Below are 26298 nucleotides of genomic sequence, written 5' to 3'. Positions count from 1 at the left end.
CCCTTGTAAGATAACCCAAATCAAGGGAGGTGTTGAGCTCTCTCCTCCACATACAAGACCTTATATTCTATAAAACACAATCAAGTCATTTTAAGGATTCAAACCAGCATTAATAGTCTAGCTGTTACAGAATAATGCTGCTATAAGTAGCACATGAGATTTTAAAATAAATGTGGGTAACTTGCTCCATCGATACATGAATTAAATAAAGTTATAAAGTTCAAAAGTGCATCTGTGATCCATGACCTGCAAGTGGTGTCTAGACTATAAAGAGCCTACTGTAGACGTGCTGATTGATTGTCTGAATGCAACAGTCTGGCCAAGGCCGGTCAATTACAGTGTGAAATCTGATGTGGAAATATATGTGACAGGCCGTTACTCTCCCTCCAAAGTCTCCTGATATATTTAGCCCTCAGGAGCTTAGAGTATGTGTCCGTTAAGTCAACGATAGCAGCAGATTAACTAGCTAGCATTGGAGGTCAGAGTATTAATACCTGCAATGATGAGCAACAGTGTCATCTTTGCATTGCTCAGCATGTCTGTCTGTGAACTGCTCGTGCATTGCTTAGCAAGACTCTGGAGTAGCCGATACTCTGAAATATGAAATATTTCTGAAATTATTCATTCATGACGAGGATGATGGCTAAGATGCTTTTTTTATGTGGTTTATACTTGTACGGAAGTTCAAAACAACCCCTTCATACAACCCCTTAGATGAAATGGCAAAAATATGAAGTATATTTCTAATTTGAATAATTGGTAAAGTAATACATCAAAATAAGATGGCAATAAGCAGTTTCATTACAAATCATGAGTCAAGGAATATTTTCAACTACAAATACAACTTTCACTCATGTTCTCATTTGCTAGATTTTGACTTTCACATTCATGTTCTCAATTACAATAACTGGTGAAGTAAAAAGAATGGTTGAAAACCAGAGAACTATACAGTAAGTGTCCGCTGTAGCATATTTAAGATTCTGGGCATCATGGAGTGGTCCTCAGCAGAGTGATATGGTAAGTCACTTTGAATGGGAAACGGGTGAAAAGGGAGTATTCTAGGCTAAGTTCTACAGACAAGCCAAGTGAACAGGACCTCCCCTTTGTGGGTTTTAAAGAAGACTGTTGCATAACCCAAGGCTTGGTGAAAAAAACCAACAGACAACCTCCTTGAACCTTGAGAAAGCAGGCAAAAGGGAAGGGGTAGAGGAGGTCCACAAGAAGGGAGCCTGAGGAACATTTGGGAAAACAGGTTTACCTCGTGTGGAAGAACATGCAAATATTTCTGAAAGAATTGTCAACAGGGTGCAGCTGCAGGGAAAGACTCCTAACATGATTAGAATATTGTTTGCAGAGATAACTGGAGTGTTTGCAACATTTTTAAATGTTCCAGAATTAATTTGTTGATGGTATTAATGTAATGTGTTATTTTGACAAGGGTGTGATATTATCAGTTTAATTCAGAGTAAGAATGAGGCCATTGCGCTGATGTAACAGTCCATTGTTCCCCTCCCCCTAAAGCTTGACTGATATATCACATCATCTTCTCTATAAAAGCTATCCATTCTGTCAACACGGTCTGCATATAGGAACAATGCAAAACCACTGCGTGCCCTCTGCGCTCTCCCTTCTTCCTATTTTCCATGTTAGTCAGTCAGCAGGTCTTGTAGAGACTTGCCCTCGTTTTAAACCAATCAGAATTCACTGCCCTAGAACAACAGATGGCCAATGAACGCAGCAGGATCCCAGGGGTTTGGTGAATGGGTGGTTCTCAAATCTGGATCCATGTATGATGTCATGACACTCAATTTACAGGGCTATCAGCAGCCTAGCCTTCCACCTTTGTCAAAGCATTCAAATGTATACAATCTTTGGCATCCAATTGCCAGATTTTTGATAATCACTTACACAATATGGATATTGTAAATATATAAAGTATGATTGTACAGAAAACACCATTTTCAAAGCAGTTGAGCATATATAATTATTATCACACATCTTTATATCATTGCTTGTACGTACCCCTAGCCTATAACAATTAAGGGTTCACTCTTGGAACAGTAATATCTGTAAGGAACTTGCTATCTAGAAGGAACTGATTGACCCTAGCTCTGCCAGACTGTACAGAAGAAGTGCTGCAGAAGTGCTGAACTATAGTAACCTTGGGGGTTGCAAAGTGTACAAAATGTATAATGGGGCACCCCAATGAGGGGCTTGTTCTTTTGGTATGTCAGTGTGTCATGTTTTAGCCATGCTGGCTACTGAATCTGTGTGTTGACATACATGTTGGGCTAGGTTTTCAAAAGCTTCTCACATGTCTTGTAATTTTTGCTCGGTGACCCACACCTTTTATGACTTCATGAGATATGCTATCATAGCGTAGTTGTAGGTCAATATTTCCTGTATTACATCCCTGGAAACCTAACCAGGATGACATCAGGCTGTCAGATGCACCTAGCGTCTGGAAAAGCACCCTTGGAGACAATGAGAGGAACACACAGTATGACAGGGAGATTTTAACGGGCAGCTTTAGCTACACCCCGCTGGCACCCTGATACTTGCAAGCTTCCAAGCATACCATGCAAACATGACATGTCAATATTTCCTTTCTGCAAGGAGCAAGACAGATCAGGTGAAGGCACACATTTAATTTATAGAAACACTGTCTCAATGGTCTATCCCAGGAGTATTCAACTCTTACCCAACGAGGTCCGGAGGCTGCTGGCTTTCTGTTCTAGCTGATAATTAATTGCACCCATCTGGTGTCCCAGGTCTAAATCAGTCCCTGATTAGAGGGGAACAATGAAAAAATGCAGTGGCACTAGCTTCGAGGTCCAGAGTTGAGTTTGAAGGGTCTATCCTATACTTTTGATCTCAGAGATCTCCCATTATGCTACACTAATGGCAGAGTTCAACTCTGTCTGGGACAGCCCCAGGATAGATCATTCTATAACAGGGCTCTCCAACCCTGTTCCTGGAGAGCTACTGTCCTGTAGGTTTTAGCTACTACCCTAATCTAACACGCCTAATTCTAATAACTAGCTGGTTGATCATCTGAAACAGGTTAGTTACAACTGGGGTTGGAGTGAAAACCTTCAGGAGCGTTGCTTTCCAGGAACAGGGTTGGAGAGCCCTGTTCTATATAGATGTCTCACGCGTTGGCCACTTTGGCACAGGTGGCATATTTGTGCAACGCATAGCTTGATCACAACTACCCCATCATTTGTAACTGCGACTAATTCCCCATGTTTCTCTGTCAACACGATGCCATCTGGTGGAGAATCTATCTTTATAATAGAAATGCATAAGAGATGACTCTTGATCTTGGATACTCCGTTTTTCAAAGAGTGTTCTAAAATGACCTATAATTACGCATTTATTATGTTATGCAGAATTATATGATCATCATCAGCAGCGGTAAATACAAGTATTTTCAATTGCAAAAACAAAACCCACAGTTAAATAAAAATGAGTGGTGATACACCAAGCGAGCAAGACGGCCGTGAATTGACGCAGGTAGGCTTCTACACTTTGCATCCCTCTGGCTTTACAGATTTATGGCACTAGACTGCTTCACTAGTTCTCTATTGTGGAGATCATAAAATCCTTATCACAGCACCATGCTGGGGTTTGAGTCATACTGTGTACCTTTGAATTTCCTACGAAGATGGATTTTCCTTGACAGTGCAAGTTCTGTACAATATTTCAGAGAAGTTAATCTAATTTACAGTGGGCCTATTTAGGCTATTAAAAACGGTTTATTGGACATCATGGGTATTAGGCTGATGATAAGATTGGATAGGTTACATACACCTCTTCAAGAGGTCGATTTATCACCAGTCAGAGGATTATGACCAAGTTCCAGCTAACATTCGTGTGCCCCGCACCACACCTATCCATCTGTCTGCCTTTAGACTTACACAATACGGTCTAAAATGTAAAAGGTTGCTGTAAGCTTCATCTTAAAATGAGCTCAGAGCAACTTACTGAAAATACAATATACCCAGATAGCACATAACGTTCTGAGAACCATATGTTTCTTAGAGTTTAGTGAGAGCGTGGTTGTCCTACGGTTACTTCGCATACAACCTTCCCACAACTTTCTGGGAATGGTGCAGGATAGTTGCTTGGCACATTCTCAGCACATTTTCTTGGTATTTATTACTTTTAACAGAACGTTTCCTTAAAGTTCAAACATAATTTAATTTAAATGTTGATAATGTTCTAGGAACGTTCTCCAACTGGTTTGATATTGGGAATGTTCTCAAATAGTTCAGAGAACGTTAAGAAACAATGTTCTTCTGTGTTGAATTTCAGTACTTCAGTGTAACATTTCCTCATGGTTCTATTTAAAGCCATGTTCTCAAATTGTTCTGAGAACGTTAAAACTTTCCATAAGAAAACTTTAGTAATGTTTAGAGAATGTTCTAAGAATGTTATTTAAAAACATATACAGAGAATGTTCTAAGAATGTTATTTAAAAACATATACATTCCGTTCTCAGCGTCAACAAAATGGCCTCTATCCTGTTAAGTGTGTTCAGGTGTGTTGGTCGCGCCCAGAAATTCGCAACACCTGATTTTAATGAGCTCTTGTTTCCTTTGAAATGGGGTCTGTTTGAATAGAATAAAATGAACAGCTTTGTATGTGTAAAAAAACATTGCATGCTAGCTCCATCTTGGTGGCGCAGTGGACTAATTCCATGGATAGTGAACAGAAGATTATAGGTCTGAATCTCACTGATGCTGTGTTACAATAAAAAATATATGTTTCCATGAATAATGCCTAAGGAAATTAATTTCCATGTGACCTATCTCTGCTTGGAGTTCAAAAAAGTTAACCCAAAATAAGATAGCATTGTTATTAAAATACTTATTGAAACATTCAGTGTAAGTTTTAAGGAAGTTATTAAAAAACCTCAAAATAACCTATAATTTCCATTCTCAGAGTGTTAATAAAACCTCCCAGGAAAACATTCAGGGAACCATAGTAAAATGTTCTCAGAACCTCCATGCAACCTAAAAATGAACATTCCCAGAACAGGTGACATTTTCACTTCCGTTCTCAGAACGTTTTAAAAAACGTTCAGTTTTACCGGTCAGGAAACGTATTGCTTCATTCCCAGAACCAATGGGAAACCAAAAACGTATGTTCCCACAACTTCCAAGGAAGTAAATGTGCTAGCTGGTTATGCTTTCAGAGGAGTAAAATGAATACCCCACAAACAATACTTCACAATCATGCTTTATTCTGGTTGATTTAATAAAAAATAATCAAATAAAAGGTTAACCTGTTTTAACAGCACTCACACAAGCAGTACATTATTGTCCTCTTCTCCAGACTAGATGTATTCCACTTTCTTCATCATAGGTCATTAAATTATACTCTTTCTTTACATTTCTGTCACCTCACCTTAATTAAATATAATTTATTGGTTTTAACTTCAAACAAAAACTTCATTGATTGTCAACACAAATTCTAGCTTAGCACCAGTACAATAAAACTGTACTTTTGCTTGTTAAAATACTGTTTGCAATAAGGGAAACAAAAATCTCAGGGAGGATAAAGGGATCCTTAATTATACATTTCAAATGAAGCACCAACCATACAAAGCAATTTTTCAAATATATTAATAACTATTAAATTAAGCACAAACAGTGTAAATAAAACACACGCGCCACAAAGCACGTTGGAGTTGGTCTGTAACACAATGAGGACAGAGGAGGGATGAGCAAGGAGCAGTAAAAGGATACCTATCAAATCCCTTCCGTGAGTCAGTCTTATGCAGAAAAGGGAAGGTTAACCAGAGGACCTTGGACTCCACAGATACCTTGTGGCACTTCCTCTCAGTTACTGAAAGTCATCCACAGGATTGTATTCTCACTCCCATCATAGGGGAAGCAGGAAGAGTGAAGAAAACTACAGTGACACCTTTCCATCTGTTGAGATCTGTAAACAAGTATTCATTCTCAAGTTCAACTAAATTAATCCATGATCTGAGGGTAAGAAGCCTATAGGTAGGCCGCGGGTTAACACACCTAAGATACTTGGTGAAATCATGTGCACTGCAAAATGAAAGACAAAAGAATAGTCAAACAAATCTACTCAAAGTCAGAGTGCTGTGTGTTTGATTGATGAAATGGATCACTGTGGTTCTATGGTTCTGTTAGCTGGGCAGATGTGTGTGTGTGTGGCTGTGTCCGTGGTCTGTTCTCTGTGGGTCTCCCAGGTTAACGGAGGAACCATCTGGACCCAGGGCCTTCCTGACACTGTTAGCTATCCTGGCCCGGCCGTAAGCCTCTTAGCTGCACGCAAGAGTTCACCAAGATAAAAGCCTTGGATTATCTCCCACCCAAAAATATTCGCTTTCCCTCAGGAACTAACAAACTAAACCACACACAAAAAATCCTAAACATCATCCATCCCTTGCCACACGAATACATTACAACCAAATATTTTCACCCTGGTGGCAAGATATACATATATTACCATATACATATAGAATAATAAAAAAAGGGGTTTTCTGATTTTTTCTTGGATTCTGAAATATACCTACAGATTGGAACCTGAAAGCTGCCCTCCAGCACTGAGCACCCATCCACGACGTGGCGCTGCTGTGACCCCCATTTCTCCTCAATGTGGAGGTCCCAGGTCATTAGCGAGGTGTGTTCTTCCCAGTGGCGTGGCCAGAGTTTGGCCACAACTACCGTTACGACGGCGCCTCCAGACATTGTTTACTTTGATCTGCTGCTCGCGGGGAGGTTAGGTTGAGACACTGGGAACGTGTAGGGGAACAGTTTGGATGTGTGAGGGGCTGAGAGTGAGAGGAGGGTGGGCTACCGGCTGCAGGGCGTGGCTGTATCCGTCCTGTCCCCTTCCTCCTCCCCCTCGTCCTCCTGTAGGATGTGAATGGAGGAACCCAGCAGTCCCTGGAGCTCCGGTACACAGCGGACCAGCTCCACTGGCCCCTCCCCCTCCTCCCTGTCCTCCTCCTCTTCCTCCCCCTGAGGCTGTGCAGAGGCTGTGCTCACCTGGCTGACCGACACCTGCCTCCACAGCTCAGTCCGCGCCAGGCTCACCACCTCCAAGTGCGGGTACCGCGCCCCGAATATCCGGGACGACATCTTAAGCCGCTTCAGAACAGCCGTCAACAGGAACCAATTGCAAAAGCTGTCAGGGACAAACACATGGTTGATATTAGAACTAGCTGAGCCTATCCAACAAGAGCGGTTGCAAGAATTTCAAAAGGTGCTTCTGGTTTTAAAATGACAAGCAGAAATAAAAGCACTAGAATATGGGTGGAAAAGCTGGGACTGTGTGTGTGAATGAGTGTGTTGACAGGTGATTTTCTGCTTTGGTGTTGACTCACCCCTGGGTTAACGACACTTGGACATGGTAGCAGGGTAAGAGGGGCTCAGAGGAAAATTCAAACAGGAGACAGTCCCTATCGGAGTCTCTCTCCTTCCTCAAGTCTCTCTCCTCCTCCTCCCGCTGCGAGAGCAGGAAGTCCCAGCATGCCTCCTGGCCAGTCTCTGAAAAAACATTTAGTGAAGTAAGCTCAGGATGGCCGGAAGAACTTGCTTCACCTTTGTTCTGAGGACTAAACGCCTCTTGTTTGACCATGGGCTTAAGGCTCCCCTAGTGGACTGTTCTGTTCCTAACAACCACACTATGCATTCTAATCATGACATATACAAGTCATAACACTGATAACAGTGGATACATGGCAGTGGATGCAGAGGTCAATGGTGAGGAAAATAAACCAATCAAACTAAGGTTTCTTACCAAACACAGAGCTGCTGTAGAAGTCCCATGGCAGACTGGGGTCCTGGTCACTTCTCCCCTCCAGGTCTGTGAAGTATTCTGAAACAAAGCACATCCAGGGTCAGATTTAAAACGCCACCAAACACTACCCTGTGACTTTCTGAACAGGACAGACTGATCAATACTAATGTTTTCTGGTGTAAAGCAGGAAACATCAAACAGCATCAGGCACTGATATGAATGACAATAAGATCAACAAAATGAGCAATCCTCCAATGACAATGCTAGTGACCTGTGACAATGGACAACGTTGCGTGATGTCTGTCACAGAGGTCAAAGGTGAAGGAGATGACAGGTTAGAGTACCTTTGAGGAAGGTCTTCATGCTGGGGCTCTGGGCCAGTTTGACCACTGTCTGTCCAGAGTAGGTGGTCAGGGTGGGGTCTGCCCCGTGGTTCAGCAGCATCCACACCACAGGCAGGTTATCACTGGCTACTGCGTCATGGATGGGCCTGACAAAATACAATAGCACAAATGTGTTACTTTTCACTTCTTCCACTAACATACATTTCAACGGATCTCATTTAAGCCAAGCTTGAATGTTATATTTTATGCAACAGCCCAGAAAGCGATTTATTGCAGGCATAACCCTTCAACTCAGGAGTGTATGGCAAACAATATCATTAAGTCTGAGCTCTCATTAAGTGTTCAGTAGTGCTTAGAAGCCCACCGTGTTCCGTCCTGGGCGCTGCAGTTGACGTCGGCACCGTACTTCAGCAGCACCTGGACGATATGGCTCCAGCCTCGAGAGCACGCCTCATGGAGAGCCGTGTAACCTGCGTTGTCACGCCGATTGACCTCCCGCACATCCTTCTCCAGACAGTAGTGCACCACGTCCTGCAGGAGGGATGGACAGACAGCAGGGGTTTAACACCATACACCAAAACAAATAGAACAGAAACATCACTTGAACTTTTCCTACTAGCCATGACTCTGTTGATAACTACTTTAATGAGGAAACATTTAGCTACTTAGCTATCTTAAGATGAATGCATTAACTGTAAGTCGCTCTGGATAAGAGGGTCTGCTAAATGACTAAAATGTAAATGTAATGTCATTCATGTTTGATAAACTGAAACATCTGTTTGGGGTTAGGGTCTGGTATGGGGTATGGGGCCCACCACACCTGAGTAATGGCAGGGGGAAAAGCGCTGAGTATGAATGCAGGAAGGTGATTGGGTGGAGCAGTAGAGCAGTACCTGGTAGCCCAATCGGGCAGCTCTTTGTAGCAGAGTCTCCCCGGCATTCTTGTTGACAATGAGCCGGCGAACCTCTGGAGGAACAGGTCTGCTAGGGGGAGACTCTGGTGCCCCTCCCCTCCCTGAGGTCCCCTTCTTACTGGCTGGAGGGGAGGTCGGGCCCTTAGGGGTGGCCAGGAGGCCTGCTGGTTTCTTAGCGCTGGGGCTGTCGTCATTCGTTACCACAGAGGCAGGGCGCTTGGCCAAGCTGGAACGTTTGGTCTTGAGCTGCATGAATTATTTTTTTAGAAATGCAGGGTAATGAGAAAGTCATGTGTGACGGAGTGTGACAGCAAGGACAAATGGCCTCACACCCTGCGCTGGAGGATATCAGCTGCCAGAGCACAAAAACAATTAAGACGTTGTAGTACAGATTTGCGCCATAAGGGGGCACCATGAGCCAAGCTTTTAGGCTCATCATGGCACACTGTATCTCACAAGGATCTGTTTGACAGGAAACAGAAACTCCAGATCTATGGCCTCTGCGATGGATGCTGCTAAACTTCCTACCTTCTTGGGCTCGTCTGTGTCACTCAAGTGCTTGCTCTTGAACTTCCTCTTCCCAGAGGGCTTGTCGCTGGGCTCTGGGGAGGCCCCTCTCTCTGGGCGCCGCACTGACCCTGAGCGGGTGAACGATGGCCTTCTGTGACCAGGCTCTGGGCTGGTGCCACGGCAGGTCAGAGTGGCACTGAGGCGTGGGTACATGCCAGTCCTCAAATCTAGCGCAACACAGAAAATATTTACTCAACGGTTATAAGCAGTGTGTTGGGTGTTATTTAAATGTTGTTGTGTTCTCATGCTGGTGAGGAACACCAGCTGTGTACAGACAAGCTCATATGAAGCTACAAGATTTGTTTGGGAAGACTTCTTGTATAATCTTCACACGTTTGGTAGTGGATGGCAGCTAGAGGCGAAAACAATGAGGCTAGCCCCATCACAGTAAACATGCCTTCCATCTCTGCTGAAGTGTGCCATCCAAAATAAAGGGTGGATTAATGGCACATATATGGATGTTTTCACATAATAAACTACAAATAGAGGGAAGCTACTGCATTCAAAATCAGTTATACTGTATACAGTTATATTCAGTCATTCAACTCTACCCAACTTTGCACTGTGTAAGCACCACATCCAAACAAACCTTCAACTGCACTGTCTTTTAATTTTAATTTCCAGGTGAACAGTACCTGATCCAGATCGAGTGCCCTGCCTGGTGGGGACAGATCTCTCCTCCCCCTCTCCATCCTTGTCCTTCGCCGTGATATACTCCCCATTCTGGTACTTCCTGTTACGGCAGCGGTTCCGTTTCTTGCGTTTCAGGGTGTCTCCCTCAGTGCTGGGGGCGGGCCTGACCTTGCACTGGTCAGCCTTCTCAGGCAGGGGGTTGGTGCGCGGTCTGCCCCTGGGCCGGCGGGCAGGCTGGGGGGGAGGGTATATAGGGGGGGGAGGAGGAGTTGGGGGAGGTGGAGGAGAGGGAGTAGCGAAGCCCCAGTCGTCCAGCCGAGCCTCATCAGCCCTCCGTCGGCCCCTCCTCAGCCTGGGGGTGGAGCTCTCTGAGGACACTGGCTCCTTACTGGGTCTGCCAGGGCTGCTGAGGGAGACTGGAGTCTCACATCTCTGGGGACTGGGGAGAGGACTGCTCCCGCTACCTGTGGAACCCACGTCAAAAACAGACTCACTCAAAAACAAAGTGGACAGAGGAATCATAATGAAGGATTTCTGATTAGATGGCTGACGTAGTATGTGGAGTTCTATTCTAGACTATCATAAGAGACAGACCTACCTGGTTTGTTGTGAGCAGCCTGCTTGTTATCAGTGGGGCTGCTCTTCTCCCTGCGAGTGTTCTCCCCCCCCTCCCTGTGTGGGGATGGTTCCGCCAGCGACAGACTGTGCTCCAGTACAGGTGCACATGGTTTCTTTTGTGGCAACACACAAGGGACAGAGTGAGAGCACTAAATGGGCCATTCAGGTAATTGATCATAAAGCTTTGATGGTGATGGAGAGCATACGGAGAAACAGTATACTTGAATCATAATGCAATAATACAGACAGGTATGTTTTGATGGGTGGTTGATATTTCACATATTTTTCATTATGCTTCGTTATAAATGCAGACAAGAGTCAAGTGTGTGAATGTAGTATTTTTCTTTCTTTGTTCAACCAACAAAAGCGAATAATGCCATTGTGCACAACACATAAAGCAACTCATCTAAATGGAATTCTAAATATGACAACAGCAGAATAACAACTTACCTTTTTGGGACTTGGTTCTTTCTTAACTGGAGTGGTTTCCTGGTCTTGCTTTTTCTTCACTGGCGCAGCAGCCTTCTTTGAATGGTCCGGTGATGCCTTCTCCTTTGCTGGCTTCCTTGGACTAGGGGGCTTCTTCTGTTTGGTGAAGGCAGCTGTAGCTTTGGTGGGGGACTCCTCTTTAGTTCCATTCGTCTTCTTCTCCACCTCAGCTACCCCTGCACACTGGCCAGTGAGGATGGATAGGGCAATCCCCTCCAATTTAGCACGGGGAGCGAGACCAGCAGGGGCCGTACTCTCCTCCTTCACCGTTCCTCCCTCCAACTCCTTGGCCAATTTGCTGTCCATCCTGTTTCTGTTAGCTGAACCACTGCTTCCAATGGCATGGGTGTGGCTGGTGCTGTTTGCAGAGACCTGTATCTCTTTGACACCTGCCTGCTCCCCCAGTTTAACATGTTTCTCAGTGCTCTTTTCTTGGGACTCAGAGACACTTGTTTTCTCAAGTTTGTTCATAACTTGTGTGGAATCCCCTTGAAAGGAAAGTGTATCTTTGTTCTCCACAGATCTGATAGGTGGGCATCCAAAAGCAGCAGTCTGATGTAACAATGTGTCCTGGCCCATAGTGTGGGAGCTCACGACTTCAGGCTTTCTGCATGCCACAGGTGATAGATGGCAGTATCCCTCACCGGTCAATGCAGTGGTCTCTAGAGCTTTCTGCTTCACTATGGACTCAAGGTTGGACAGGGGGGACTTGGTTCTGTCCCACTTTTCGGCTTCCATTCTGGACTGGCTTTGATGGGCACTCTGAAATGTGGGACCATCTGAACCTGTGTCCCTCTTGACCTTGGGAGTCCCTTGAATTACCTTTCTCTGAACAGAAGCACCTTGGTGAGGAAGAAGTGCTGGTCGCTGCCATAACGGCTTGAGGACAGTGAGGGAGTATGGGATTGCTGCTTTGACACTTCCAGATTTCTGATGAGAGTGTGAGTTGGCAGAGCCGGGCAGAGCTGTGGCAAAAGCCCCCTTAGAGGGACAGCTTTGTGTTACAGCTGGGCTGGTACTGTTAGGGTGCTTGATACCATATACGTGCTGGTTTCCCTTCGTCATGAAAGATGCCTTCTTTCCCCTTGAGGCCAGGTGTTCCCCTTGGTCAATGATAGAGATAGTCTCCTGTCTAGCAAAAGTCTGGAACTCATCCTCAAAGGACCCCTTCCCATCTTTGCTACGCAGGGTGGAAGCAAGTATGGGGCTGGCCACACCTACATAGGTTCCTGGGAGGTTATTAATGGGGCCTTGAGAGGAACCTTTGACCCAGGATGAGTTGGTTTCCAAACCGTGATGAGTTAGGGGCCTACTGGTCTGCTTTAGAGCCCCATTTCGGTGGGTGTTGGGTAGGATGGGGTATGGTGCGGCAGAGCCATACGTGGCAGTATGGGGCCTCTTTGGATGGAGGGCAACTTTCTGACGTGCCTCATTAAGGAGATGCTCTGTGGTGGCAACCGTGTTTGGAGGGTCTTTGACCGTTTTTGGACGCTTCGACTTGGCGGACAGGTCGAGGGGCACGTCCCTTGCTTCAGTCGGGCAAGCAACCGCACGGTCCTCAGCAGCAGATGGAGCCTTCAGTTTTAGAAAGCCTACGGATGTCTTGTCTGAACTGCGGTGCGTAAGGTCTTTCTCCACATGGTTCAGCAGCCTGCCCTGAGATGTGATGCTGGCCAGTGCAGGGCCACAGCAGATGGCAGCAGAGGGAGACAACGTGAAGCGGGTTGGTGGGGCAGAGCCTAATGCTGGGTGCTGTATTGGGAGAGTGATAGTGGGAGAGGCCACCACTGAGGCGATGGAGGATTTATGCTCTCCTCCAGCTTTGGAGCTCTTGCTACTGGACGTCGAGTTACATTTGAGTTTGGGTGTTTTCTTTTGAGGTGCTGGACATCGACCCACTGAGAAGTGATATGGATAAGTCTGCAGCAGTGGTGCCACACCAGCATCTGCGCTTTGTGGTTGACTCCCCTTCTGAAACTGGCTGGCTGTGGCTTCTCTCAATGCTGCGATCTGACCCAATGCGGGTGGAAGAGTGATTTTGCAGAGTGGAGATGAAAAGTTAGTGGAGGGAAGAAAAGTAACAGGCTGGCCTGGTTTAAACAGAGTTGAGCATTGAAACCCAGCGGGAAGACTAATCACTGACTGGGTCTGAGTATGTGGTTTCTTATTGGACGTCACACTACTGTGGCTTGGGTTAACTGGGTCCTCAGGTCTGTTCTTTGTACCACACGGCCACTGATGTGTGGGAAAGACCCCAGGACCATCAGCCTTGGGTTTGGGGACCTCTGACCTCTTGTCTGTTCTCTTGTCAGAGCTAATGAGGGGAAGGCCTGACGTTGGAGCATTGTTGTGTTCTTGAGGGGGAGAGACCACTGGGCAATGGTTGAAGTTGCTAGGGTCTGAACAGACGTTGACCGGCATTTTACAGTCTGTTGCTGTGGTGGTCTTGTTTTGCTGACTGAGGGACACATCTCCTCTGAGCTTCGGGGGCAGCGTCTGAGAGGGATTCCCCACCATGCTCGCAAATGCTTTAATCGGAGCACCGATCTCTCTGCTCACTGTGCCTCCATCCCCTACATTCATTGGAGTGGGATCCACCTAGATAACAAGAAAAAGTTACATTAAGCCTATGTTCACTGCTCATGTAAATATCTCCCAGGTAAAGCACCATAGCATCATCTGTGAAGCTGACAGTTCACTCAGTCAGTGTTCAGGCACAAAAATTACCTGCATATGTGTTTCTTTAACACAGCATTCTTTAGGTGTACCTGACCTCAGGTCTGCAGCAATGGGGTCTTCCTCTGTATAGGACGCTATGCTGTTGAATAAACAGATAGAAGACTTAGTATGATCTTTAACATAAAACAAAGTTCTGACTGCATTTACTTTTTCGATAATGTAAAATGTTCTGAAAAACACAGTTGTTCTAAAAAAGAGACAATTGCACATATATTGCATTTATTATTTCCACTTTTACCAGCCGGCTACAACCCGGTACTCTACCCTGCACCTTTGAGACTGCTGCCCTATGTACATAGTCATTGAACACTGGTCATTTTAATAATGTTTACATACTGTTTTACCCACTTCATATGTATATACTGTATTGTAGTCAAGGCTCATTCTATATAATTACTGCTGTACTCACCTTTCCTATTCATATACTGTCTATACACACCATTACACTACATGTTAATGTTTGTAAATTGTACAGTATTTTGTCTGTAATGTCTTCTTTGTTATATGTCGGACCCCAGTAAGATAAGCTGTTGCCATTGGCGTCAGCTAATAGAGATCCTAATAAATCAAATCCAAATTATATACACACACATACACACTGTTCATACATACATACAGACATACAGTACCAGTCAAAAGTTTGGACACACCTACTCATTCAAGGGTTTTTCTTTATATGTACTATTTTCTGCATTGTAGAATAATAGTGAAGACATCAAAACAATGAAATAACACTTATGGAATCATGTAGTAACCAAAAAAGTGTTAAACAAATCAAAATATATTTTATATTTGAGATTCTTCAAATAGCTACCCTTTGCCTTGATGACAGCTTGCACACTCTTGGCATTCTCTCAACCAGCTTCACCTGGAATGCTTTTCCAACAGTCTTGAAGAAGTTCCCACATATGATGAGCACTTGTTGGCTGCATTTCCTACACTCTGCTGTCCAAATCATCCAAAACAATCTCAATTGGGTTAAGGTCGGGGGATTGTGGAGGCCAGGTCATCTAATGCAGCACTCAATCAATCATTCTCCTTCTTGGTGAAATAGCCCTTACACAGCCTGGAGGTGTGTTGGGTCAATGTCCTGTTGAAAAACAAATGATAGTCCCACTAAGCCCAAACCAGATGGGATGGCGTATCGCTGCAGAATGCTGTGGTAGTCATGCTGGTTAAGTGTGCCTTGAATTCTAAATAAATCACAGACAGTGTCACCAGCAAAGCACTACACATGCGGAGATCGTCCGTTCAACCACACCGCGTCTCACAAAGACACGGCGGTTGGAACCAAAAATCTCAAATTTGGACTCATCAGACTAAGGGACAGATTTCCACCGGTCTAATGTCCATTGCTCATGTTTCTTGGCCCAAGCAGGTCTCTTCTTCTTATTGGTGTCCTTTAGTAGTGGTTTCTTTGCAGCAATTCAACCATGAAGGCCTGATTCACGCAGTCTCCTCTGAACAATTGATGTTGAGATGTGTCTGTTACTTGAACTCTGTGAAGCATTTATTTGGGCTGCAATTTCTGAGGCTGGTAACTCTAATGAATGTGTCCTCTGCAGCAGAGGTAACTCTGGGTCTTCCTTTCCTGTGGCGGTCCTCATGAGAGCCAGTTTCATCATAGCGCTTGATGGTTTTTGCGACTGCACTTGAAGAAACTTTCAAAGTTCTTGAAATGTTCCGTATTGACTGACCTTCATGTCTTAAAGTAATGATGGACTGTCGTTTCTGTTTGCTGCTTATTTGAGCAGTTCTTGCCATAATATGGACTTGGTCTTTTACCAAATAGGGCTGTCTTCTGTATACCCCCCTACCTTGTCACAACACAACTGATTGGCTCAAACGCAAGAAGGAAATAAATTAAAAAGGCACACATGTTAATTGAAATGCATTCCAGGTGACTACCTCATGAAGCTGGTTGAGAGAATGCCAAGAGAGTGCAAAGCTGTCATCAAGGCAAAGGGTGGCTATTTGAAGAATCTCAAATATAAAATATATTTTGATTTGTTTAACAGTTTTTTGGTTACTACATGATTCCATATGTGTTATTTCATTGTTTTGATGTCTTCACTATTATTCTACAATGTAAAACATTTTAAAAATAAAGAAAAACCTTACTGAATGAGTAGGTGTGTCAATTTTGACTGGTAGTGTACATACATACATACATACATACATTTAATTTACATCATTTAGCAGACGCTCTTATCCAGAGCGACTTACAAATTGGTGCATTCAACTTATGATACATACATACATACATACACTACATTACCTAAAGTATGTGGACACCTGCTTGTCGAACATCTCGTTCCAAAATCATGGGCATTAATATGGAGTTGGTCCCCCCCTTTGCTGCTATAACAGCCTCCACTCTTCTGGAAAGTATTTCCACTAGATTTTGGAACATTGCTGCGGGGACTTGCTTCCATTCAGCCAGAAGAGCATTAGTGAGGTTGGGCACTGATGTTGGGCGATTAGGCCTGGCTCGCAGTCGGCGTTCCAATTCATCCCAAAGCCCAAAGGTGTTCGTTGGGGTTGAGGTCAGGGCTCTGTGCAGGCCAGTCAAGTTCTTCCACACCGATCTCGACAAACCATTTCTGTATGGACCTTGCTTTGTGCACGGGGGCATTGTCATGCTGAAACAGGTAAGGGCCTTCCCCAAACTGTTGACACAAAGTTGGATGCACAGAATCGTCTAGAATGTCATTGTATTGCTGTAGCGTTAAGATTTCCCTTCACTGGAACTAAGGGGCCTAGCCCGAACCATGAAAAACAGCCCCAGACCGTTATTTCTCCTCCACCAAACTTTACAGTTGGCACTATGCATTGGGGCAGGTAGCGTTCTCCTGGCGTCCTCCAAATCCAGATTCGTCCATCGGACATTCATCACTCCAGAGAACGCGTTTTCACTGCTCCAGAGTCCAATGGCGGCGAGCTTTACACCACTCCAGCCGATGCTTGGCATTGGCATGGTGATCTTGGGCTTATGTGCGGCTGCTCAGCCATGGAAACCCATTTCATGAAGCTCCAGACTAACAGTTATTGTGCTGACGTTGCTTCCAGAGGCAGTTTGGAACTCGGTACTGAGTGTTGCAACTGAGGACAGACGATTTTTTACACACTACGTGCTTCAGCACTGGGCAGTCCCCTTCTGTGAGCTTGTGTGGCCTACCACTTCACGGCTGAACCGTTGTTGCTCCTAGACGTTTCCACTTCACAATAACAGCATTTACAGTTGACCAGGGGCAGCTCTAGCAGGGCAGATATTTTACGAACTGACTTGTTAGAAAGGTGGCATCCTATGAAGGTGCCACATTGAAAGTCACTGAGCTCTTCAGTAAGGCCATTCTACTGCCAATGTTTGCATGGCTGTGTGCTGGATTTTATATACCTGTCAGCAACGGGTGTGGCTGAAATAGCCGAATCCACTAATTTGAAGGGGTGTCCACATACATTTCTATATATAGTGTCTATATATATGTATTCCGGACTCTGACATTGCTCACTCTGACATTGGCTCAATACACCCGAAACTGGTCAAATGCCTCCTTCTTAGGTCATGAGTCTTGCCATAGATGAGGTTAGCAAAATATCAGTCACCTTGTCGTGTTACAGAACCGATTAGCCAGCCTACTGCTAACGCTACTATACATTCCTAAAAGTAGCATTAATTCATGTTAAGTTGGCACATTTAGGATAAACATAATCGTTTAGTGATTTTTAAACGTTTTTTATTGAGAAATTGTTTGATCGTTTTCTGTGTGTAAGAGAAGCTTGATGACGCGAGACGTCACACTGTCCTCAGTGACAAGATCCAGGAAGGTAAATTGATTGTTGAAGTAAAACATTGACATTATATTACTTTATATTTTATATTGTTTTTTCTTTGTTATGTTATATTCATATTATCAAGAAATATCCAATATTGGTACAAGGCATATTTTCCAATAACTTTCACTTACTCTATATGTATATTTTGTAATTTAACTATGAGTAGGCCTATTTGCATGGACATAATGATACTAACATAGGAGTTTATGCTTTTTCCCTTTTCACCAAGGGAAATTGTCACATATTGCTTGATAGATGGAAACCATATTTTATGACCTCTCTCACAGTTCTCCTTTACTGTTGCATGGATGGACGTGGTCAGTGCTGACCAAGCCATGCACGCTGCAGCAGAGTGGACTGGCTGAGACCACGGAGAGAAGTAGAAACATGGTAGGCATGGTAATGGTTTCCTCACCACCCTTAATGATACATCATTCTGAACTCCCTCTCTACCAAACTCATTCATGCGGCCTTAACCCTCAGCTCATTTCCAGCTCATGTTAGAGATCAATCTGAGGGGCAAGGAGAACCTGAGAGATGATGCCATATAATGTAATTCAAATTCTTAATCTTAACTACATATACTCTATTATTCAAGAATGAATTCTAAAGTTGGTATATCTCAAAGCACCGGGAGTAAAGAAGCCTCAAAATACAAATCTAGCTTCTGTTTCCCTTCGCCTTGAGCCCTTGACCATGATGCCCAAATTCCAAAGCAAAGAGAGCAATTAGCAGTGACATGTAATCAGACAGACATTTAAGTCATTTAGCAGACGCTCTTATCCAGAGCGACATACAGTTAGTGAGTGCATACATTTTCATACTTTCATACAGACAGGCCAGGAGACTAAGTATCATATGCATGCACAATAATTTGAATCTTCCAGTAACGTTATTCCTAAAGAATGGCAACTTCATGAATATATCTGACCGAAAGCAATAATTGAAAAGCTTTCAGACATCCACCCTACAAACGTCAACACACCCTACGAGGAAAGGTGAGGCAGCCACCCCACCCTACAATAAATGGGATGACTACAAATGGGTCCGGTATAACTATCCCCCAGCAAATATCAGAGGAATGTACCGGGTGTTGAGATCATTGTAGTTGGCGAAACATACCCGTACCCGAAAACGTGAGTGACAGCCCAGGTAGGCTGCATCTCTCCGCTGAAATCGTTAAACATGGGCTGAATATAGTTGCAAGCATCTATAACTGAATATGAGAGGCGTTTGCATTCATTATCGCATAACCTCATGTTGCTACTTGCTTATACTGCTAGTTTGTCTTTGTGCTGCAGATACGCCGTCTCCTCCGATGAGTAGCCCATTGGAATGCTAGGATGTATTTGAGAAACATATTTTGGTTTTAATTTCTCATGCTGTCAGTTTGCACACCATGCTGGCAAAACAAAGTCACACCAGTCCCAACTATAATGAGGTGGTTATCCCATAGAGTCATTCGGCTACGTCTAAATAAGAATAAAATAATCTCCCTCTGACTCGAGATGACTTGATCTCCCTCTGACTCGAGATGACTTGTCCGCCTGGTCAACTGACTGCGCAGCCCGGAGCACACATGCACAAAAGAGACGCATCCGAGTGTCAAATCTAAGCATTTGAAAATGCAGAAAATAGTCGACGAGCGGGGTCGTTTTATTCCACTATTTCAACTAATTGAGAAATTGGTTTAATCTCTATAAAACCAACATATTCATGCTAAAACTCCGGGCATCCCACTTGCCCATAGAGCTAGCGAGCAGTAGTATGATAATCGGTAAGGACGATACTATTGCCTCTCAGGTGATCAGTCTGTCCAAGACAGACTACACATGATCAAAATGGAACCAAATTTACCCTTGATTTTTGAAGCGAGAATGATGCGATAGCACCCAGCACAATAGCCTACAATGCATCCATTTCCAATATCTAGAACGAAACGACTGACACGAGAATTTCCTTTGCCCTATCAAATACTTACATCGTCCATCCGCACTTGCACGATACATGCATTATGTGCCCAACAACCGTCACAAAATGAAGCCAACATAAATCAACAACCAAATATCGCGGAATAAACATTCCAAACTCCAATGACTATATTATTTAATCAATCCATAAACCACGAGTTACTGTCCATGACGTATTTTACTGATAAATAACATGACTGAAGAAACGATGAAATGATATAACGTTGGACTGTATTGCATAGACTAATATTGATTGTATGAGGGATATATTACACTTTAACTGTTTCCTAAGCTCATTTTCGTATGAAAAGTATTTCAGAACTAACAGAGGGTAGGGCAACAATTTACAAATAACTTGTAGTTGGCTACTGTAACGTGCACCATACACAATAAGGAAAACAAAACGTAACTCATGTTCAAAATACCACGAACAATTTTCAGATCCCTGCGCAGCAAAGTCTCCGCAAAGCCAGTATTGGTCTGCATTACACAGTGCTAAGCATGTTTAGACAGGCTACTGTATTTATCTCCAGCCGTGCGACACAAAATGTTGATTTGACTCTTTCATCAGCCCTTACCGAACCGCTTCTGTGTTCAAAGACATGCAAGAGTCCGACCCGAACCGAGTCTTCTCGTCCCTGATACTGAATAATTCGAAAGGTAATTAGCAAGCAAGATAACGATGTCAAATGGCACAAACAATTACAAACCCGTTCGCCCAGGGTATAAATTAACAGTATGTGTCACGGCTCCAGCGAGAATCAAGTCTTCCGTTCTTGTCGGTTGCTGTTCACTAATCTCGACGGTTTTCGGTTCTGAAAGTCAGGGGGGGTTCGTCAAGACAGTCCGTACAGTATCTCGGTCTACGGTCTGGTGGGAGAGAGGCAAGAAGGTGGACTGATAGTCTGGGACTTGTAGTGTTTGGCTACCCACGCCCAAACGATACAAATCATGCAGTGGGAGGAGTAAGGACTGCAGGTACCAGCATGCAACGCAGTACACCAGCCGCTCAAGGGGAAAGGGGGATCGCAACGGTGCGCTAAACTGAAAAAGCTTACCGAATTAACAAAGTGAAAATTGACATTTTCATCATAAAGACACAGAGTTATATTGAATGAATGCACAAATAACAATAATATATAATCCAATAAATGGAAGTACCCCTGCGGATGATAGCTGCATTATGGACTAAAGCAGGCCAACAAAAAAGAGTGAGAGAGGTTTTAGTTCTAGAGCAGCGAATTAACACGAGGGACCAAGATCCTGGCTGGTCTGTGAAGGGAAAATACTCATATTTCACTGTGTAGTTATGTTATGGAGTCTAGAGCTGGGCGATATTGACAAAAATCCATATCGCAATAAATTGTATGAATTGATGCGATAATGATACATAGAAAGATAAGTGTATAACATTAATGTGCACCTCAGTTTTCAATTATTATTTTTTAAATTATCTTTTAAACTACAATTACTATTTTGATGGTTGTAGCCATCAATTAATTGTCCCATTAATAATCACCAATTTTAGCAAACCTATTTTATTTCGAACTTCAAATTTCTCTAGTATATGATACATATCGTAATGAATGATATCAGCAAAATGCCTGCGACAAGTGATCAGTATGGTCGGTGTCGATAATTTTGGTGTACCCATCATTATCATATCAAATTACTGTAGGCTTTGTGGATTTGATGTATGGCCAATAGGCATAGCATTGTTGGTGGCGGCAGAAATGTATTTGGACAGACTTTCATAAAAAGCATGAAACATTACATTTTGACGAAAATAATTAAGATTGATATGACCACATTATATTCTCACCCCTTGAGGTCCAGTTATACATACCCTGCTTACACTACTGTGCACATTGCCCCAATGCCTCTCTTTCCCCCATCTCTTGACAACCAGGCCTCCAATCAACGTGTACCTCAAACATCCTAACACTGACCTCTATCACTTCTCTGACTACAACCCCCTTTTGGCCTATTCCAGGCATCTTCCTTCAATTTCAATCCCCTCCCCAATCACAATCCTAATTTATTTATATCCAGAAATGCACCATTTCCCTTGCCTGACTACTCAAACTGAATTCTTCTGCTGCTCTATGTTCGTTACATACTCAAGTCTGAGACTGCCATCGTTGAAGTCGTTTGTGGTGAAGGGTGTTGTACTAAACAAAATAATCAATGATTGGATCATAACCAGAGTATCAAATCAAATCAAATTGTATATGTCACATGCGCCGAATACAACCAGTGTAGACTTTACAGTGAAATGTTTACTTACGAGCCCTTTCCCAACAATGCAGTTAAAAAGTATGAATATTAGCAAATAGATAAAGATAATAGTAACACAATAAAATAACACAATAAAATAACAATAACGAGGCTATGTACAGGCTATATACAAGGAGTACCGGGACCAAGTCAGTGTACTGGGGTACGAGGTAGTTGGGGTGATTGTAGGTTTGGTTAGGTGATTGATTGAAGTACTATGTACATGTAGGTAGGGGTGAAAAGGGGGTGAAAAGCAGAAAGTCTGGGTAGCCATTTGATTAACTGTTCAGTAGTCTTATGGCTTTGCAGTAGAAGCTGTTCAGGAGCCTTTTGGTCCCCGACTTGGCCCTCCAGTACTGCTTGCCGCACGGTAGCAGAGAGAACAGACTGTGACTTGGGTGGCAGGAGTCTTTGACAATTGTTAGGGCCTTCCTCTGACACCGCCTGGCATAGAGGTCCTGGATGACAGGGAGCTCGGCCCAATGATGTACTGGGCTGTATGCACTACCCTCTGTAGCGCCTTGCGGATCTGATGCCGAGCAGTTGCCATAGCAAGCGGTGATGCAGCCAGTCAAGATGCTCTCAATGGTGCAGCTGTATAACTTTTTGAGGATCTGAGGACCCATGCCAAATCTTTTCAGCCTCCTGAGGGGGAAGAGGCGTTGTCGTGCCCTCTTCACGACTGTGTTTGGACCCTGATAGGTCCTTAGTGATGTGGACACCGAGGAACTTGAAGCTCTCGACAGTCTCCACTACAGCCCCGTCGATGTGAATGGGGGAGGTTCCCTTGGCATTCTTGGGCACGGGGACTATGGTGGTCTGCTTGAAACATATGGGTATTACAGACTGGGTCAAGGAGAGTTTGAAAATGTCAGTGAAGACACTTGCCAGCTGGTCAGCGCATACTGTGAGTACGCATCCTGGTAATCTGTCTGTGAATGTTAACCTGTTTAAAGGTCTTACTCACATCGGCTACGGAGAGCGTGATCACACAGTCGTCCGGAACAGCTGGTGCTCTCATGCATGGCTCAGTGTTGCATGCCTCGAAGCGAGCATAAAAGGCATTTAGCTCATCTGGTAGGCTTGCGTCACTGAGCAGCTCGCAGCTGGGTTTGCCTTTTTAATCTGTGATAGTTTGCAAGCCTTGCCACATCCGACGAGCGTCAGAGCCGGTGTAGTAGGATTCGATCTTAGTCCTGTATTGACACTTTGCCTGTTTGATGGTTTGTCGGAGGGCGTAGCAGAATTTCTTATAAGTGTCCGGATTTCTGTCCCGCTGCTTGAAAGTGGCAGCTCTAGCCTTTACCTCAGTGCGGATGTTGCCTGTAATCCATGGCTTTTGGTTAGGGTACGGTCACTGTGGGGACTACGTTGTTAATGCACTTATTAATGAAGCCGTTGACTGATGTGGTAAACTCCTCAATGCCATCGGATGAATCCCGGAACATATTCCAATCTGTGCTAGCGAAACAGTCCTGTAGTTTAGCGTCTGCTTCACCGGACCACTTCCGTATTGAGGGCATCACTGGTAGTTCCTGTTTGAGTTTTTGCTTTTAAGATGGAATTAAGAAGATGGAGTTATGGTCAGATTTGCCAAATGGAGGGCGAGGGAGAGCTTTGTATGCGCCTCTGTGTGTAGAATAGAGGTGATCTAGAGTTTTTTCGCCTCTAATTGCACAGGAGACATGTTGGTTGAAATTAGGTAAAACGGATTTCAGTTTCCCTGCATTAAAATCCACAGGCCACTAGAAGCGTCTCATCTGGCTGAGCATTTTCTCTTGGTAAATAATGTGGTCTACTGTTTATAATGAGGTATTCTAACTCAGGCGAGCAGAACCTTGAGACTTCCTTAATATTAGAGATCGCGCACCAACTGTTGTTGACAAAGAGACTCACCCACCCCTCGCCTCAGCTTACCGGACACAGCTGTTCTGACCTGCCGATGTATAGAAAAACCAGCTAGATTTATATTTTCCATGTCCTTGTTCAGCCACGACTCTGTGAAACATAGGATATTACAGTTCTTCAGATCACGTTGATAGGATAGTCTTGAACGGAGCTCATCCAGTTTATTTTCCAGTGATTGCACGTTCACCAATAGAACGGAGGGTAAGGGCGACTTATCCACTCACCGTCTAATTCTTGTTAGGTATCCCGCACGCTGGCCCCTATAGCGGCCTCTCCTACTCCGTGTGACAGGGATTTGGGTCTGGTCTGAGCAATATGTCCTTTACCTCGGATTTGTTGAAATAGAAGTCCTCATCCAAAACGGGGTTAGTAATCGGTGTTTTGATGTCCAGAAGCTCTTTTCGGTCCTATGAAACTTTAAGATCAGCGCCAAAAAAACACAAAATAGCACAATTGGTCAGGAGCCCGTAAAATGGCGGCCATCCCCTCCAACGGCATTCTCTAGTTCAAAGCCAATGACTAATTTTCTAAACGCCGCTTTATCCATGTGTGTTCTGGCTCTGACCCAACCCATCAGTTTCTGGGACCAATCAGAACGGTTAGAATGTGTTCGCGTTCTAGAAATTGTCGGGGAGGTACTGAGTCCAGACTCATTGCGGAGAAGAAACTAACGTTTGTGGGCGTGGCGTAGCGTTTGGCCGGAGCAAGGAGTTAGTTGGTCGTTCTCACACTAGAGAACGACCAATATGGATTTGTTAGTGCTGATAATGATTTTTGGGGGTCAAGGAGGCCGATGACCGTTATTTAAGGCCAATATTCAATATCATTAAAGGTGACAATTTTGATGACAACATTTCCGAGACATGTATGCATTAATGCATCCATTTTTTAAATCAAACAATACATTTGACTTTGTTTTTACCAATCTAACTACATTACAACATAATGGTAATACTTTATTTGAATTGTAAATCTATTGATAAACTGGGTCAATTAAGATGGCCTAGGCCTATTCACAATACAGGTAAATGCATATTCAATAGGAGTGTGTGCATGCATTGAGTTATTGAGCTTGTTTTGGCTGATCAGTGGAATCTATGGTGCTAGATGACCAACAATCTGTAAAAAAATTTTTATTTAACCTTTATTTAACCAGGTAAGCCAGTTGAGAACAAGTTCTCATTTACAACTGCGACCTGGCCAAGATAAAGCAAAGCAGTGCGATAAAAACAACAACAACACAGAGTTACACATGGGATAAAACAAAACATACAGTCAATAACACAATAGAAAATCTATATACAGTGTGTGCAAATGTAGTAAGTTATGGAGGTAAGGCAATAAATAGGCCATAGTGCAAAATAATTACAATTTAGTATTAAATTGTCTTCCATTTGGGACTGATATTAGCCTACTGATCAACAACATTTGCATTGAATGGAAAGGGGGATACCTAGTCAGTTGTACAACTGAATGCATTCAACTGAAATGTGTCTTCCGCATTTAACCCAACCCCTCTGAATCAGAGAGGTGTTGGGTGCTGCCTTAATCGACATCATCGGCACCCAGGGAACAGTGGGTTAACTGCTTGGTCAGGGGCAGAACGACAGATCTTTACCTTGTCAGCTCGGGATTTCGATCCAACAACCTTTCGGTTACTGGCCCAACACTCCTACCCGCCAGGCTACCTGCCGCCCCAATAAGTCACTCCAACATGTCACGCCTGTATGGAAGGACATCTTATAGGAACTGCTGACCCATGCAAATGGGTCCAGCGTAACGTCATGATTTGTGATCACGGATGCATTTTCCATGATCTGGAAAACTAATTTTTTTCAGCTGTCAGGACAAAATTTGAAACAACTCGATTGGCTAGTTCAGCTATCTGTTAAGAAATTGTCAGGTTGTAACTTGAATCTACTGCTACGATTGGATAGAGCTAGGCTGTAACTCCGTTCCCTTTCATATCTCTCTCCATCGCTCCTATCACTTGGTGCTGTTTACTGCTACTATGAGAACTAGCTCAGTGGCGATGATATTTGCTACGAAGCCATACATTTGCATAATATCTAACAAGGAGAGCGAGGGTAGGATAAAAAAATGAAACAACGTTGCATGTTCTGTATGAATGACTAAAATCTGCCCATAGTTTGAGAAGTGAGAACGTACACACACGCACTGATCTACAGCTTTCTTGGACCATAAACATGCAGG

The 26298-nt window shown here is 43.9% G+C and overlaps 1 protein-coding gene across 2 annotated transcripts in view; it reads right to left on the bottom strand.

Moving 5' to 3' along the window:
* Positions 1-5231: 5231 nt before the first annotated feature.
* Positions 5232-26298, bottom strand: part of bcorl1 (BCL6 corepressor-like 1) — a 39634-nt gene continuing 18567 nt past the window's right edge. Inside the window, exons 1-12 of one of the 2 annotated variants that reach the window (XM_045207895.1) lie at positions 20478-20711; positions 14081-14171; positions 11315-13951; positions 10845-10977; positions 10249-10710; positions 9572-9780; positions 9023-9289; positions 8494-8660; positions 8130-8275; positions 7786-7863; positions 7370-7532; positions 5232-7170 (exon numbers count right to left, since the gene is read on the bottom strand). In XM_045207895.1, the coding sequence (XP_045063830.1) occupies positions 6837-7170; positions 7370-7532; positions 7786-7863; positions 8130-8275; positions 8494-8660; positions 9023-9289; positions 9572-9780; positions 10249-10710; positions 10845-10977; positions 11315-13951; positions 14081-14171; positions 20478-20503 (4713 nt within the window). In that variant the 5' untranslated portion in view covers positions 20504-20711 and the 3' untranslated portion in view covers positions 5232-6836. Of the gene's footprint in view, positions 7171-7369; positions 7533-7785; positions 7864-8129; positions 8276-8493; positions 8661-9022; positions 9290-9571; positions 9781-10248; positions 10711-10844; positions 10978-11314; positions 13952-14080; positions 14172-20477; positions 20712-26298 lie in introns of those variants that run through there. The other variant, XM_041853179.2, reaches the window with a different exon arrangement.

Source organism: Coregonus clupeaformis, chromosome 3 (genome assembly GCF_020615455.1).
Source record: "Coregonus clupeaformis isolate EN_2021a chromosome 3, ASM2061545v1, whole genome shotgun sequence".
NCBI classification, from domain to species: domain Eukaryota; kingdom Metazoa; phylum Chordata; class Actinopteri; order Salmoniformes; family Salmonidae; genus Coregonus; species Coregonus clupeaformis.
This window is presented reverse-complemented; position numbering and strand designations above follow the sequence as displayed.